The sequence below is a fragment of the Sus scrofa genome, chromosome 1 (assembly GCF_000003025.6).
Source record: "Sus scrofa isolate TJ Tabasco breed Duroc chromosome 1, Sscrofa11.1, whole genome shotgun sequence".
NCBI classification, from domain to species: domain Eukaryota; kingdom Metazoa; phylum Chordata; class Mammalia; order Artiodactyla; family Suidae; genus Sus; species Sus scrofa.
The window spans coordinates 256,980,556-256,998,589 of record NC_010443.5 but is presented as its reverse complement, the minus strand read 5'-3'; the positions used below and the strand labels follow the sequence as shown (position 1 = coordinate 256,998,589).

The 18,034-nt window shown below is 41.8% G+C and overlaps 1 protein-coding gene across 9 annotated transcripts in view; it reads left to right on the top strand.

The window, feature by feature from the left end:
- ASTN2 (astrotactin 2) overlaps positions 1–18,034 on the top strand; it is a 915,211-nt gene that overhangs the window by 742,087 nt on the left and 155,090 nt on the right. For all 9 annotated transcript variants that reach the window (XM_021074502.1, XM_021074486.1, XM_021074494.1 and 6 more), the window contains 2 exons: positions 6,536–6,669; positions 8,188–8,336. In XM_021074502.1, coding sequence (XP_020930161.1) covers positions 6,536–6,669; positions 8,188–8,336 — 283 coding nt within the window. The remainder of the gene's footprint in view (positions 1–6,535; positions 6,670–8,187; positions 8,337–18,034) is intronic.

Sequence of the window (18,034 nt, the reverse complement as noted above, 5' to 3'; positions counted from 1 at the left end):
TTTGCAAATGAAGTGACTGACAAGTGATTAATCACCCAAATTTATAAACACCTCCTGCAGCTCAATACCAAAAAAATGAACAACCCTATCAAAAGATGGGTAGAAGACCTAAAAATTCTCCAAAGAAGACATACAGATGGCCAAAAACACATGAAAAGATGTTCAACATCACTCGTTAGTAGAGAAATGCAAATCAAAACTACCATGAGGTACCACCTTACACCGGCCAGAATGGCCATCATCAAAAAGTCTACAAACAATAAATGCTGGAGAGGGTGTGGAGAAAAGGGAACCCTATTAGACTGTTGGTGGGAATGTAAATGGGTGCAACCACTGTGGAAAACAGTATGGAGGTCCCTCGGGAAACTGAAATAGAATTACCATTTGATCGAGCAATCCCACTCCTGGGCATCTATCCAGAGAAAACCCTGACTCAAAAAGATACATGCACTCCTATGTTCATTGCGAAGCTCTATGCAGTAGCCAAGACATGAAAACAACCTAAATGTCCATCGACAGAGGAATGGATAAAGAAGATGTGGCACATATACACAATGGAATATTACTCAGTCATTAAAAGGAAAGAAATAATGGTATTTGCAGCAACATGGATGGACCTAGAAATTATCATGCTAAGTGAAGTCAGTCAGACAGGGAGACACCAGCATCATATGCTATCACTTACATGTGGAATCTAAAAAAGGACACAATGAACTTCTTTGCAGAACAGATACTGACTCACAGACTTTGAAAAACTTATGGTTTCCAAAGGAGACAATCTGGGGGGTAGGGAAATGCGCCTGGGGTTTGGGATGGAAATGCTATAAAATTGGATTGTGATGATCGTTGTACAATTATAAATGTAATAAAAAAAAGAAAGGCATTTTAGACAACAACTACAGCAAGAGAAAAGCCTTGGTATGAAGCAATGTGCTGGTATGTGCTGGATCATAAAGTAGGAACAGCGGGGAGAAGATGGGAGAAGAGCCACAGGCTGAATAACAAGAGACTTTGAAAATCAGATTTAAGAAATAGAGGCCTCAACCAGAATGTGGTGGAGCTTTTGAAGGGGTCCACACAGAGGGGTTGGGAAAAAGCAGTGATGTTTTTGAAAGCTGAGAAAGGATACGCTGGAGAAGATTGGCACTCAAAGGCCTGTCTGGAGGCTCTGACAGTTGCCTAGAGAAGGGGCATTGCTAACCTGCACCAGGAAGACAGGTGTGGGGCCACAGAAGAGAAGCTGGTTTGAGACATGTTATGAAGGTGAGAGATGAGCCCAGAGTGACCCCCAGTTTCTGGCAGGAGGTACCGAATTGATGGAACTGTCCTTCACTGACACGAGAGATACAAGTAGTCTTAGGAAAGAGCATTGCACACTCACATTTTCCTGCCTCTGTGATATCTTTTATAAACAGGTCCATTTCTTTCAGCTTTTGAACGTTTATCTCAATTTAATAAATATTGACTGACTTATGTTACCTACTAGGTCCTGTGTTAGGCCCTAAGAGGGAACCAGGGGAGTAAAAGGTCATCTATTATTTTCTCTCTAGAAGCCTTTTTATCTCCTCAGATAAAGGATTGACTATCAGGCACATGACCAAGCTTACTCGCACTATGAAGGTAACAAATACATCAAGCTTTGAGTGAGGACTTCAGGGCATCTTTTGGGTTATACAAACCAGAACCCTCTCAGTATCAGAAATAGCAGACTTGGTGTCAGCCTCTGAGTGTAATTGTTCAGTGTAAAAATACAGCCAGTGTACGTATAGAGCATAGAATTTAATTTGTAGGACTTAGTGACATTCTATATAGATGCTCCCAAGTATTTACGTTAATGGAATACAGAGTGTTAACTTAAAGAATAAGATTCCTTAGACATGGTAAAAAAAAATTTAGGGCTGGAAGGTCCTCTTCCTTGGTATTCCCACAGCCTCCTGTGTGTGTTACTTCATAGCATTCGAACCATGTTATTTGTAATTGTGTGTGTCTCATCTTTAGACTGTAAGTCCTTTGAAGTCAGTGACTGGGTCTTGTTCATTTCCCTGCTCAGCACCTAGATGGCACAGTGGTATTGGAGGAGGAAACTCAGTTAATTACACCTTCTGAAATAAACGTTTTGTGTCCTCATTTTACAGGTGGAGAAATTGAGGCTTAAAGAGAGAAATAACTTAGGCAAAGTTCAGTGAGGAAAGTAACAATAGAGTCAGGAGTACATCCTGGTTTATTTTGATTGCTTAACATTTCTGTGGCTGTTTTCTCCTCCTGCTGGTCTTGGTTTGCTAGTTAATTAGCCAGAAGTTGGAAGCTTTCACTAGTGGAAATGCAGGCCTTCATTATTAGGAAAACCAATGGCCATGCAAATGCAGCACTTAGCCCTGTATTAAGCACAAGATTTGTTTCTTAAGTCCCTTCCCTGACTTAGAAGCTAGAATTCAACAATGCTTCCAGTGCTGACTCTCAATTTCCTCTGAGAACACACAGACGCACACCACAAAAGCACGTGATAGAAGCAGAGCAGCTGAAAAGGATGTTTTGGATGAAATCTTGGCATTTATTGTTCCTGTGTGACCTGGGAAAGTCAAGGATGCCAGAATTCAGATGGACTTGAGTTCAAATCCCTCCTCCTCCACATATCTCTGAATGGGGCTAGGACATCCATCCCAAAGGGTAATTTTGAGAATTAAATGGAGGAATAGAATCATTTCATCAGAAAGTGGTTCTTTCATCTCGGACCAGCCAGCTAGCCTTTCTGGCATCTTACAGATGCCACTGTATGTGCATCTGTAAAACAGATTTGAATGGACAGTTTACGGAGTCTCTTCAAGCTGTAAGGTTCTATGCTGCTCCTCCCCTGGGATCTATTTGGATTCAGCATGGAGTGTTGCAAGGGCCAGAGACATAGGGGAAGGCTAGACCTGCATTGACGCTTGCTGGCTTCTGCTGCCTTGCGAGGGCTCCCTGTTTGATGTAGGCCTTTTATCAGGGTGTGTTTGTGCTCTATCCACAGTCTGCCTGGCCACTGCTGCTGTCCCTGTATTGCTCCTCAGGGTTTGGGAAAGAGCCATTGAATGTGGAGACTCACTGGCAGGGTTTCTTCCCAAGAGCTGCTTGGATGGTGAAACTCACAAAGTCCAGAGAGATTTCCTCTTTTGTTTTTCACAAGCTCCAGTGACTATTGATTACAACACACACACACACACACACACACACACACACACAAAAAAACACATACACAAATAAGACAGGATGTTCTCTCCTTATTGGAGTCCAGGAGAGTCTCTTACCATCTGTGTCACTTTCACCCATGGCTCTGGATTTCCCCATTACGGCAATTAAGCCCTTAGCTCTAACTGTAGATGTTGTGGAATCTGAATCCAGGAGCAGTTGTACACACTAGTAAGGAGGGAACCTGCGCATGGAAGGAGAAGAGAGTCAGTCAGCATGATCTCCTGCCACCCATCCTGGTTTCTGCCCTCACGAGAGCACCCCCTCTGGTGCCAGGAGAATAGACTTTTGTTCCTGACATGGGTTCTGATTTGTGCTGTATTGTGTACCAGACTAAGGCCCACATGCTTTATATGCAAACACTGAATGGGATATATTTATACTTAAAAAAAAAGTTGTTGTTTATTTCAGTTTACCTGGGCATCCTGTATTTTTTTTTTCTTTTTCTTTTTATGGCTACACCTGCAGCATATGGAAGTTCCTGGGCTGGGAGTCAAATCAGAGCTTCAGTTGTGGCTGGTCTACACCATAGCCACAGCAATGCCAGATCTGAGCAGCATCTGCAACCTACACCACAGCTTGAGGCAATGCCAGATCCTTAACCCACTGAGTGAGGCCAGGGATCAAACCTACTTCCTCAGGGATACTATGTCAGCTTCTTAACCCATTGGGCCGCAAGAGAAACTCCTCATCCTGTTTATTTATTGATTCTGGCAACCCTGCTTGGGGTCAACTCCACTGTCCTGCATTGTTAAATAGGAAAAAAAAAAAAATTCCTGAGAGTTCCTGCTGTGGCACAGAGGGTTAAGAATTTGACTGAAGCAGCTCAGGTTGCAACGGAGACAGGGTTCGATCCCTGGCTTGGTGCAGTGGGTTGAAGGATCCGGCACTGCCGTAGATGTAGCTTGGGTTCAATCCCCACCCTGGAAACTGTCATATGCCCGGGTGTGGCCATAAAAGGGAGGGAGGAAGGGACGGATGGACCTATTCTTGGGTGGAGTCACAGAGATCTGGGTTGGGATTCTGCCTCCATCATTTTCTTGTTGTGTGATGCTAGGAATATTACTTCACTACTCTGATTCACCTACAAATGAAGATCTATTTCTCAGAACTGTTGTGAAAATTACATTTTTCATGCCCTTAAAGGACCTTATGCTGTATGATTAGGTGCTTCATGAACATTAGCTCTTACTAGAATTATTTTTTTTTCTGTCTTTGTGTCACTATTCTTACTTCAGAGAAATTAGGTCATTTGTTTTTTCCCTAGAAGAGGATGTGGAAAATGACATATGGTAGGACTTCTCAGAGCCTATTTATCAGCGGTGCTGAGAGGGTAGTGTTGGAGGATTATACAATAGCATTCTTGACCTTCTCCTTCTAGATCTGTGTTCTGGGTACCTAAGGAGACATACCCCAGGCCCACTTTCTACAAACATGCTGTACTTGAGTCTTTTGAACACAGGATGGAAAAGGGACACCTGGGGAATCAGGTGTCTGTGGTAGCAGGCAGTGTGAAACTTTAAAAAGTACACAGAAAGTAAACAAATATTAAAGAAAAGAAAAAAGCAGGCATGTAGAGTCTGTTGCCTGGCAAATGAATAAGAGATGAATGTTCTTAGGAATCCCTAAGTTTGAAAAAAAGCTGGCAAACATTCTGAATCCCCAGTGCCTGGAACTGTCAGTGTAAATGGAGTGACTAGAGCATAAAGCGCATCTGAGCCTGAGCCTAACGGTCAGGGTCTGCTCATTTATTCAGTAAACACTGCCTGAATAAGCATCCTCAGTCCCATGAGAATACTCATGTGACTAAGGCATGGCCTGTGCCCTTGGTGGGATCAGAGTCTGTTGGGTGAGAAGGGCAAGGAGATGCGATGATTAGGTGTGGTCCAGGGTATTGTCATATCCAGCGGAGGAGTGTGAGTCCAGGCTTAAGAAGGTCAAGGTAGGGTTCTCATAGAAAAGAACCTCTTAAGACCAAAATAGTGAATTGGCTTCCAAGGTGGGGGTGGGGTTAAGAGTATTGCAGGAGAGTGGACAGGATGTATTCACAAAAGAGACATATAGACACATTGGAATTAAATGGAACATTGACCATCATTTAGAGCAAGGGTCAACAAATAAGGGACCTCCGGACAAATCTAGCCTGTGGACTGTCTTTATAAATAAAGTTTTATTGGAACACAAACATGCCCATTTATTTAAAGTATTGTCTATGTCACTTATTTTCATGCCACCAAGGCAGAGTTAAGTAATTGTGGCAGAGACTGCCTGGCCATAAAGCCAAAAATATTTACCCTTTGGTCTTTTGCAGAAGCACTTTGCTGTATCCTGATTTAGAGCACACTTTTTATGAGTAGGAATGCACTGTTGGTGGAAATGTTAGTGGTTGCATGAGAGTGGGTGGTAGCATGCAAGGGAAAATCAGAGTAGCAATGAGAGATAAGACTAGGAAGGAGGTCAAGAGCTAGAGAAAGGCATTTAGACTTTATCCTGAGAGGTATAGGGAGCCTCTAAAGGTTTCTAAGCAGGGTTGTGAAGTGCTCGGACTTCTACAAGAGGCATTGTGGCAAGTTGTTAAAGAGGGCAGGTTCTGGAGCCAGACTACCTTGGATCAGATCCCTTGGATCAGATCCATCACTTGCTAGCTAAGAACCTCAGATAAATTACTTAGCTTCTATATGCCTCAGTTTTTCAATTTTAGAATGAGAAATAATAATAATTGTTATTGGAGTTCCCATCACGGCTCAGTAGTTAATGAACCTGACTAGCATCCACGAGGATGCAGGTTCGATCCTTGACCATGCTCGGTGGGTTAAGGATCCAGCATTGCCATGAGCTGTGGTGTAGGTCACAGACATGGCTCAGATCTGGTGTTGGTGTGGCTGTGGTATAGGCCAGCAGCTATAGCTCTAATTCAACCCCTAGTCTGGGAACCTCCATTTGCCTCTGGCGTGGCCCTAAAAAGACAAAAAAATAAAACATTTAAAAAATATTTAAAATAATTGTTATCATAGCTATTGCATGGGGTAATGAAGATGAAAGGTTAATAAAGGTAGAGTGTCAGGCCCAGGGGAGGTTCTCAGTGGATGCTATTACTATCCTGTCTCAGCGACCATTGTGGCTGTTGGGTAGAGAGTGGCTCAGAGCAGAAGAACCTGGTGGTAGAGTGCTAAGGATTTAGGTAAGAGATGGTGTCCTGTGCCCAGGAGGGCTACCCTGAAGCTTGGCTCAGCTACCATCACGGCCACTGGAACCTTCCCTCTCCATTGTTCCACCATTATCATCATCTCTTTTGTCCTCCTGTCTCCAGGCCTTCAAGAGTGCACTGATGAGCTCCTACTGGTGCTCAGGGAAAGGGGACGTGATTGATGACTGGTGCAGGTGTGACCTCAGCGCCTTTGATGCCAGCGGGCTGCCCAACTGCAGCCCCCTCCCTCAGCCGGTGTACGTATGTATGGCCCCTCTTCCTTTGGCCACCCCTTTCCATGGACCCATCCTCCTGTCCTCCCAGCCCAGGCCATGGCTTGCTTCTGTTCCTAGGGTGCTTTACCAGATCCCTGAAGTCTCTGGGAGCCTAGCTCCTTTGAGAAAGCAAAGACCTTTGGCAGAATAGAATCATGGCTCAGGGGAAGACATTGATATTGCAGTGTGTGCTATTTTAATAGTGCCACACCATCCATCATGACTTTCTTCACTCATCCATTCAGCAAAGGTTTACTGGGCACTAACGACAGCTCTGTCAATCCCTGTGTTGACCACTGGGGCTATGGAGATAAAGAAAGTGTAGAACCTTTTCTAAGAAGCTTTGTTATTCATCCATTAAACAAATAATTTTTGAACACCTGCTAGATGTGAGACACTGGGGAATTCATTAATGAACAAGAGACCCACAGTCTGTGCACATAGGGAGCTGACCATTTAGTGAGGAGGACAGATGTCAAAGCAAAAGCAGGAAAGCACGATATCATTTAAACATTTAAATAATAAAAATATGAAAAAATCCCCACAAAGATGTATTAATGGAGAGACTCAAGAGAGATGCTTTAGTTGGAGGAGAGGGAAAGAGTCTGGGAAGCCTCTCTGAAAATACCTGAGTTAGAATCAGAGTTTGCCAGACAGCCAATGGCAGCAGTTGTGTTTCAGGCAAAAGCAGAGCCCCATGGGAAAGCCCTGATGCAGTAAATTCCCCCTTTGAGGAAGTAAAGGAAGGTCATCTTGACGAGGGAAGTGTGAGGAAGAGAGAAAGTGGTGAGCAGAGTGGAGGATATCTGGCCAGGAGCCAAGATTGTGGATCCCTAGTAAGTCAGGCCTTGAAGAGATAGTGGGTGTAGTGGCAAGAGAGAAGGAATCACCATGCTGGTTCTGTCCCCACCTTGCTGTGTGACTGCGCAGATCGCTCCCTTGCCTGGGCCTGCTTTCAAACCTTCTGTGAGATGAGGGGACTGCATTTCCTTCTCTCAAAGGACCCCTCTGGTGCTCACCTTAATCATTCTGTTATTTCTTGCTTTATAAAAGAGTTGCCCAGGATCCCTGCCCTCTGAGAGGGAGTATTGATTTAAGGACATTGAAGACTTGACCAAAATACTGTGGGATTAGAAGAGAGATTGGAAGATATTTTGAAGGCATGATTGATTTAATTGAAAGTGAAGCATCATGGAGAATTGGGTTTAAACAAATGGAAATCTCATCAAATTTCTGTGAGCACATATTGTGTGCTCAGATTAATTGACTGGATTCCACATTGGCCTGGAAAACTAGGTTTTCTTATCCCCATTACGGACAAGAAAATAGAGGCCAAAAGAGGGGTGATTAATGGCCTAAGTCTCTGCAGGGGTTGGTGGTGGGTTGAATCAGAATTCGAAGCCAGACTGAATCCTGTGCTTAAGTCTTGACACACGCAGACTTTTTCGGGGGGCCGAGACAATACTGGCTGGCAAACCACCTTCCCTGTCCCCCTCCTAGGCTGCGGCTCTCCCCTACTGTCGAGCCCTCCAGCACCGTGGTCTCCTTGGAGTGGGTTGATGTTCAGCCAGCCATCGGGACCAAGGTCTCAGACTATATCCTACAGCACAAGAAAGTGGATGAATACACAGATACAGACCTCTACACAGGTGAGTAAAAAGTGCAAGACTTCCTCTTTTGTTGAGATGGTGTGACAGAGGAGAGAAACCAGGATTTTCTAAATACCCTTGGAGACTTGGTGTCATCTGAACTGGCAAGGCCTTGGGAAGTTTCATTGTTCGGGCATTGTCACCTAGTGCCCACATTGGTCTGTGTGGGTTTTTTTTTTTTTTTTTTTTTTTTGGTATGATTTTCAGCATGGGAAGGTAGCAAATTGTACCTGAAAAGAATTTCTGGTTCTGGAAGTTGGATTCTCAAAGTCATATACTAAGGTGTTAAGTTCATTCAAAAAAGTATTTGACCTTTTCTGCTTTGGAAGGCCTACAGGTTACATTTTTGAAGATCTTGGTCTGTAAATATATTATCTCTGGATAATATATTTATTATATATCTCCCTATCAGAGATATATCTTACAATATATTTCATATTATATATCTTCATCTCCATATCAGAAGAGATGGAGAAATTCAAGGAGTTGCCTTTTTGAGCAAGACATTCTGAAATAGTTGTCTTTATTTCGGGGGAAGAAGATTTGGAAGTCATTCGGACATGCAGAAGACAATGGGGAAAATGGCCCTTAAAAGAGTGTTTTAAGTGTACTTGGAGAGTATACAAGGGTGGTGTCATCCTGGAGGGTGGGTCTGAGGGATGGTCTGGCTTAAGGCAGGCTGGGAGCCTGGGTCTGTGAAAACTGGCTTTGAGGCTGGGCCATGAGGGTAGGCCTGGGACCATGGGAGCCAGCTTGGGTCCAGGGTGGGTCAAAAGCCTGAGTTGGTGGTAGCTGGCCTGGTGCTGGACCCAGCTAAAAGCTGGAGTTCAAGGGTAATTTCCTAGAGCCTGGATTCCCAGGCACTGACTGGGGAGCCTGAGCCACAGGGATGACCCGGGGGCCTTCAGAGCTGGCAGGCAACCGGTGATCTGGGGGCCTGGATTGGTGAGAGTCCACTGGGAACCTGCTGCCATGGAAGCTGCTGGGGCCCCTGGAGCCAGCAGTTGCTGGGATGGGCTACAGGCTTTAGATGCACACAGAAGCCTCTGGGAACCACCTGTAGCCATGGGAGCTGGCTCTGGGGTGCAGCATGAGCCCATGTTTCTCTTTCCTACCAGAGGGACGGTTTCTCTCTGCCTAGGGCTGCTCAGGCTTAGAGGGAAGGTTATGGGAGTAATGTGAATCTGTCTTTCCTACCCTCCTCAAAACATCTCTTCTTATTTTTGTGCTTCACCCAGGTGCTCTGATTCCCCACCTGGAAGCCTTAGTTCTTGTGAAGGTATTTCTGTGCACAGTTAATTGCTTGAATTGATTTTTCAGTGGAGGTAGTTGAGGGGGTGGCAGAGAGGAGACAAGCGCTAGAAATTCTTATGCTTCCATTTTGCTAGCTTTAGTCTCCAAATGATTACCAAGCTTGTTTTTATAGATCAAGAAAGTGAAGCCTAGAGAGGTGTGTGACCTTCCCAAAAGTCCCACGACCAGTCCGTCTTACCTCCCAACACAATGCTTGCATCTTTATATATTGTACTGAATGGTAAAAGACTGAATGATAGTTTGCTGAGGTTTTTGTTTCTTTTTAATCAGAAAATGGATGTTGAATCTTCTGTGTCTATTGAAATGATCGTATAGTTCATGTTCCGTCGTTTTTTTTTTTTTCTAATATGGTAAATTGCATTGATGAATTTTCAAATGATTAAAAAAAAACTTGCATTCCTGGAATAAGTAAATCCCACATGGTCGTGACACATTATCTTTTTAATGTATTGTTTGTTGTGTTAAAAATTCGTTTAGATTTTTGCATCTATGTTTGTGAGGGATTTTGATCTGTAGCTTTCTGCTAATGCTTTTGTCTGTTTTGCTGTCAAGATACTTCTGGCCTCTCAAAGTAAATTGCAAAATATTTCTTTTTCATTTCCTGAAAGTATTTGGGTAGAATTAGTAATTTTTTAAAAAATTGTTTGGGGAGTTCCTGTCACGGCTCAGTGATTAATGAAACCGACTGGTAGCCATGAAGACTCAGGTTCAATCCCTGGCCTTGCTCAGTGGGTTAAGGATCCGGCGTTCACCTCAGCTGTGGCGTAGCTTGCAGACATGGCTCGGATCCCACACTGCTGTGGCTGTGGCATAGGCTGGCAGCTACAGCTCCTATTTGACCCCTAGCCTGGGAACCTCGATATGCTGTGGATGTGGCCCTAAAAAGACAAAGAAAAAAAAATTATTTGATATCATTCACCAGTGAAATAATCTGGGCTTAGACCTTTTCTTGTAAGAAGATTTTAATTACTAATTTAATTTTCTGATAGATGCAAGTTGAGGTTATGTATTTCTTCTGAAATGGTTTTGGTAGTTTAGGAGTTTCAAGGAATTTACGTATTTCATGAGTTATAAAATTTACTGGTAAACTTGTTTGTGATAATCTGTTATCTTAATATTTTGTAGAATTTATTATCACACTCATTCTTGATATTGGTAATTTCTTTTTTCTGATCAATCTGGAAAGAAGGTTGAGTAATTAATTTATCTTCTCAAAGGATCAGCTGTGATTTCACCTGTTTTCACTCTTGTTTTCTATTTCTACTCTGATCCCTGTTACTTCTTCGGCTTTGGATTTAATTTGCTCCTCTTTTTTCTGGATTTTTATGATGGTGAATGATGTTTTTTTTTTTTTCATTTTTTGTCTTTTCTAGGGCCACTCCCACGGCACATGGAGGTTCCCAGGCTGGGGTCTAATCGGAGCTGTAGCCGCCGGCCTACGCCAGAGCCACAGCAACCCGGGATCCAGGCCATGTCTGCAACCTACATCACAGCTCACGGCAACACCGGATCCTTAACCCACTGAGCAAGGCCAGGGATTGAACCCTCAACATCATGGTTCTTAGTCGGATTCGTTAACCACTGAGCCACGACGGGAACTCTGGTGGATGATGTTGTTGATTGGGATTTTTTCTTATTATACAACTTTCTCCCCTAATCACTATTTTAGTAGCCAACCACCAAATTTTGATAAATTGTCTTTTCATTTTCATTCAGTTCAAATGCTTTCTAATTTCTCTTTTGTTTTCTTCTTTGACCCATGGATTCTTTATAGGCATGTTAATTTCCAAATATAAGGGGATTTTTCAGGTACCTTTCTGTTACTGAATTTTAACTTGATTCCACCATATTAGATAATACACTTTTTATGACTTTAATCATTTTAAGTTTATTGAGACTGGTTTTATGGCACAGAAAATAGTCTATCATTGTTTTCAGTATCCAGTTTAAAATCATCTATTTATGAATGAGATGTTAGTAAATGCCAGTTAGATCAAGTTAGATCCTTTCTGATTTTCTGTTTTCTTATTGTATCAATACTTGAGAAAATGGTATTAAAACCTCTGATGATGACTGTGGATGTATTTATTTCTCCTTACAGTTCTATCAGTTTTTACTTTATGTACTTTTTAAATTCTTTCAAGTGAATGAACACTTCGAATTTTTGTATCCTCTTGATGGCTTGATCCTTTTAGCACTGGGAAATGATTGTCTGTTTCCCTGTTACATTTTTTGCTCCAAAATATACTTTTTTCAGATATTAACCTAACAATCCTAGCTTTCTTCTGATTAATGTTAGAATGATCTACCATTTTTCATTCTTTTTTTACTTTTATATTATATGCGTCTTTGTATTTAAAATGTGTTTCTTATGGACAGCATATAATTAGGTTTTTCCCTTTTTTAAAAAATCCAGTCTGATATTGTTATATTTATTTATTAATTTATTTATGTGCTTTTTAGGGCCACACCAGTGGCATTTGGAGGGTCCCTGGCTAGGGGTTGAATTAGAGCTGCATCTGTTGGCCTACACCACAGCCACAACAACACAGGATCTGAGCCACATCTGCGACCTATACCATGGTGCTCACAGCAACGCCAGGTCCTTAACCCACTGAATGAGGCTCAGATCAAACCCACATTCTCGTGTATACTAGTGGGTTCACTACTGCTGAGCCACAATGGGGACTCCAAGATATTATCTTTAAATTGAGATGTTTCGACCACTTATATTTAATATGATAGCCTCATGGTTAGGTTTAAGTTTATCATATTGCCATTTGTTTCCTATTGTCCCGCCTTTCTTTGTTTCTTTTATTCTCTTTTTCTATTTCCTTTTAGATTGTTTTAATTATTCCATATTATTTCTTTTGTTGACATTAGTTGTAAATATCTTTTGTGAGTTTTCTAATTACTTTAGGGTTATATATGAATATTTAATATATCACAATGTACCTTCAAGTGCTATTATAACACTTCATATACAGTATAGAAATCTTATATAGTATACTCTTATTTCTTCCTTCCAAGTCTTTACGCCGTATTTTCATACACTTTACTCATATACAGAAGTTCCATAATTCATTGTTACTATTTTTCTTAAATAGTAAATTATCTTTTAAATGTATTTAAATAATAAACATAGGGAGTTCCCTTTGTGGCTCAGTGGTTAACAAACCTGACTAGGATCCATGAGGATGCAGGTTCAATCCCTGGCTTCAATTGGTGGGTTAAGTATCTGGCGTTGCTGTGAGCTGTGGTGTAGATCGCAGACTTGGCTTGGATCCTGTGTTGCTGTGGCTGTGGGATAGGCTGGCAGCTGTAGCTCCAATTTGACCCCTAGCATGGGAACTTCCATATGCTGTGGTTGTGGCCATTAAAAAAAAAAAAGCAAAATAATAATAAAAAACGTAATTTTATATATGTACTCATGCACTTAGATTATGCATTTTTGTGCTCTTCAGTCTTTCCCATGCATCCATGTTTTCATCTAATTTCATTATCTTCCTACTGGAAGGATATATTTTACTATTTCTTATATTTCAGGTCTGTTAATGATGAATTCTTTCTGCCTTTGCTTTTGTAAGCTATTCTTGCTGGGTACATCTTTAAATTATACAAAAAGAAAAATCTGTCAATCTTCTTTTTGTATAATTTAAAGATGTCGCTCTTCTCTCTTATGTTATTTGCACTGAGAAATGTGTCCTTATTTCTATTTTTGTTCCCCTATATATACATACCTTTTTTTTGCCCTCTGGCTGCTTCTAAGATTTTCTCTTTGTTACTAGTTTCAAGGTTTTTTTTTTTTTTTTTTTTTTTTTTAAGAGCTGCACTAAGGGCATATGAGTTCTCAGGCTAGGAGTTGAATCAGAGCTACAGCTGCCAGCCTGTGCCACAGATACAGCAATGTAGGATCCAAGCTACATCTATGACCTACCCCACAGTACATGGCAATGCCAGATCCTTAACCCACTGAGTGAGGCCAGGGATACTAGTTGGGTACATTTCCGCTCTGCCTCAATAGGAACCCCTGAGCAATTTTATTATTTATTGTGGTTGAGGTTAATTAAGCTTCTTGGCTCGGAGGGTTTATAGTTTTGTCTTACCTGGAAAGTAAGGGTCTCTTTTTTTTTTTTTTTCTCTCTGCCCATCTTTTTCTCCTTCAGTGACTCGAAGAATACGTATGTTTGGCTACTTGAAATTGTTCTTTATCTCACTGATGCTCTTTTTATTTTTAAAAATGATTGCTTTTTGTTTCATTTTGGATTGTTTCTAGTGCTATGTCTTCAATACTTTCTGCAAAACATAAGCTACTGTTATTACTATTCAGTGATTTTTTTCTTTTAAACTCATTGTAATTTTCATCTTTAGAAGTTCAATTTAGGTCTTATTAATATATGGCATGTTTAAACTTTTGTTGGTATATGGAATAGCATTATAATAATGGTTTTAATGTCCTTGCTTGCTAATTCTAACATCTATATCAGTCCGGGTCCGTTGAAATGGATTGATTCCTCTCCTCATTATGTTATGCATTTTCCTTCTTCTTTGCATGCCAGGTAATTTTTGATTTAATGCCAGACATTATGATATTTGCATTGTTGTGTACTGGATATTTTTGTATTCCTACAAATATTTTTTTTTGTTTTTTTAATTTATATTTATTTATTTATTTATTTATTGTCTTTTTAGGGCTGCACCCGTGGCATATTAGAGATTCCAAGGCTAGGGGTCTTATCAGAGCTACAGCTGTTGACCTATGCCACAGCCACAGCAAACAATGCCAGATCCGAGCCAAGTCTGTGACTTATACCACAGTTCATGGCAATGCTGAATCCTTAACCCACTGAGCAAGGCCAGGGATTGAACCCACAACCTCATGTTTCCTAGTTGGATTCATTTCTGCTGTGCCACAATGGGAACTCTTGTTTTTTTTAATTTAATGGTTTTTATTTTTTTCCATTATAGCTGGTTTACAGTGTTCTGTGAATTTTATACTGTACAGTAAGTTGACTCACTCACACATACACATATACATTCTCACATTATCATGCTCCATCATAAGTGACTAGATATAGTTCCCAGTGCTGTACAGCAGGATCTCATTGCTTACCAGTTGTATTTCTATAAATATTTTTGAATTCTATTCTGGGACAATTCTTCTTAGAATAGAATTCTATTCTAAGTTACTTGGAAACTGATTCTTTTGGGTCTTTCTTTTAAGGTTTGTTTAATGAGAGTAGTATTTAGTCTAGGGCTAATTATTCCCTACTATTGAGGCAAGACCATTCTATGTGTTCTACATAATGGCCCATGAATTATGAGATTTTCCAGTGTGGCTGGTAGGATAGACACTATTTCTGGCCCCTCTATGATCAGTGGGAATTGTTCTATCTAATCCTCTTGGGTTGGTAGGCTCCTTACATATACTTATTAGCCATTATTCTGCTGATTGTTGCAGAGAGACCCTCCACAGATCTCTTCAGTTTTTGTCTCTGCACAGCTCTCTCCTGTCATTACTTTATCCTACAAGCTTTAGTCACTTTGGTCTCCCTGGACTGAGAACTCTGTCTTCTCAATTTAGGAAATCTGCCAGGTATCTCCATGCAGTGACTTAGAAACTCTCTAAAAGCAGGAAGATGGGGAAATTTTAGGGCTCACAGAATTTGTTTTCCATGTTTCATGATCTTGGTTTTCTGTTGCCTGATTTCCAATTTGAAAACTTGTTTTATGTTCTTTTCTTTAAAAAAAATATTAATATTTCAGGCAGTAGAATAAATAAATTCAGTCTTTGCTTCTTTATCCAGTCCAAAAATGGAAATTCAAGTTTCTTCCTTCTGATTATCCAAGAACCAGTGTTCTGATCTAAGAGTGCCTTCCTTCAAGAGTGTTAGAGCTACGTTTTAGTTACATGGTCTGGAGGCACTCCACAGAGATACGACCTCTTCTTTTTTTTTCCTGCTACCATTCAGAAGTTTGAAGATAATGGCATAGCTGCCACTATCATTACAAATTCTTTTAACTCTTCCTTGTGCTTCTTGGCCTTTATTCTCTCCACTGTCAAATTTTTGAACTTTTCAGTGGGCCGTTGTCTTTAACCAGGGAAGGTAATGACTGTGAGGTCTTTGTAATTTGGTATCCTCTCACAGCACTTAACATGGGTGTTCACTGCATTGAGTTGTATATGGGTAGGCATATACATGTCTTAACTTCAACCCTTGGCTTTAACTCTTTGAGTGCTATGTGGCCTTATGAGATCTCATGTAGTTCTGGAGATTAGTTGGGTACATAGTAAACCTTCTAAAATTAAGTGTCATGATTAATTGATGCTGTAGATGATTGCAAGTGGATACTTGAAGCAGAAACCTCATCTCTGCCTTTGTGCCACTTTTACCGTGTCTCAGCTATCTGGAAAGTGAACCTGGACTAAATCTGAAAATTTCAGTCTACTTGACTGAGCTTTATCTTAGAGGATATAAGCCTAGTTAATTTTGGAAAACCTGGCTTCTGCTTTCAGTTTCCCACTATCTCAGTTGTAGGGCCAGTCTACATCTTTTCTGGGCCCCAGTTTCCCTATCTGTAGAATGGGGAAAACAGCACCTATTTCCCTAGTTACTTTGAGTGTCAAATGTAGCACAGTTCTTGGGACATGGTAAGTACTAATTTAGTTGCTTCTAATTTCCGTGAATTAAAAAAAAAAAAGAAAGAAAGAAAGAAAGAAAAGGGAAAATTCAATGTTAGGAAGAAAACAAACAAACAATAAAATAAGGTTTAAGACTTGTTTTGTTAGAGACCTAGGATTACTCACACATTTGGCCAGGTGAGGCCAGAAGAGGGAAATGTGGGCTTTCTCTTTGATCTCTCTGGATTTCTGCTGGCAGCCAAGTCCGGTGCTGTAATTGTTTATTTATTCACAAGCTCACGCATGCGTGTGCACAGATATACATGCATACACACATTCTCTCTCTTTTCTCTCTCTCACACACGCACACTTTATGACTGCCATCTGTTCAACACCCTTTTGAACTAGCTGTTGAAATGCTCACTCTCCCCCTCTGTCTCCTCCTCCCGCCCCCCACCCCGGGGTTTGGCACCCTCTTTGTTTCCTTCAGAGAAGCCATTGCTCTGTCAGTTCTGGGACACTATTGGGAAAGCCAAGCATAACTAGCCTCCTGTTCCAGTTGTTTTGAGCAGAAATGGGGCTTGTTTTGGGGATGGCTGAATTCCCCGCACGCTAATCTGTCATCGATATTAAAAACAGACGTCTGGTTCTCCTGCGTGGCCTCATCAGAGCAATTGGCATGGGTTTCAGCCTCTTGGGCAGCAGTAGATGTGGGGGGTGGGAACAAGAAGGGGGGCTGAGGCACACGCAGATTTAATGAATCCAAATAGCATGTTTGACCTACAGAGGAAAAGGCTGAGGAAGGTAGGAGGGGGGTGCTTGTCCAGAGGTTACACACATGACTTAGTGGTAGAGTCAGTGTTAGAAAGGGGGGTGGAGGGTGGGGGCTCGGATGTCTTTACCTGCCCTCCCTGCCAGGTCCAAACTGCTTTCGTCCAGTCCACCTTACCTCTGATGTGCTTTGCTTTTGCTGAGAATAAACCAAGAAGCAGGTGGAAATTAGAGGATATGGGACATCTGTGTGTCTGAGCAGGATGGAGTATCTAGCCATCTGATGGCAGCTGGAGGGCTCTGACCTTATAGAGAATGTGGCCCTGCAGATCACTGCTTGCTTACATACCACCTTTCGAGAATCTCCAATGTTTAGAGCAGAAGGGCCTTAAGCAGTGAGACCAACTCCCTCACTGAAAGGACCAGAAAAGGAAAGTCAAGAAGGGTAACAGTCTCATCCATTGTCATAATCGCCCAGCACACTCCCCTGCATTTTCTTTGGTCCTCTGTTGGAATACTTTCTAACCTTTTGAAAACCAGAGACTTGTCTCTCTCACATGGGATTCCCAGCTTAAGCTCCTTTGGTCCAGGGCTGGAAGGCCAGCTGGCTCTGCTGGCCCCCCACAGAGAGGCATCGGGCCCTCTCCACCATCCCCTACATCTCCTCGTGAAAGGCCGCAGCATCTGGAGCTGGTCAGTGCCCCCTTTCTGTCCTGGAATTTGGGAGCCTGACCAACACGAGGCTCCCTTCCTGCCAACTCTCAACCCTGATCTCTATGTCTTCTTTATTCTCTCTCTGCCTGCCTCCCTCCCTCCCTTCCTTCCTTCATTCCTTCCTTCCCTCCCTCCCTCCCTTCTTCCCTCTCTCTCTCTATGTCCCTCTTGATATCTTTCCCTCTGTCTCCTCTTTTGTCTTTGATACTTCATGTTACCTTCTGCCTGTGTCTCAGCTATCTCTTCCTGGCTTTAACTCTTCAAGCTGGCTTCAGCA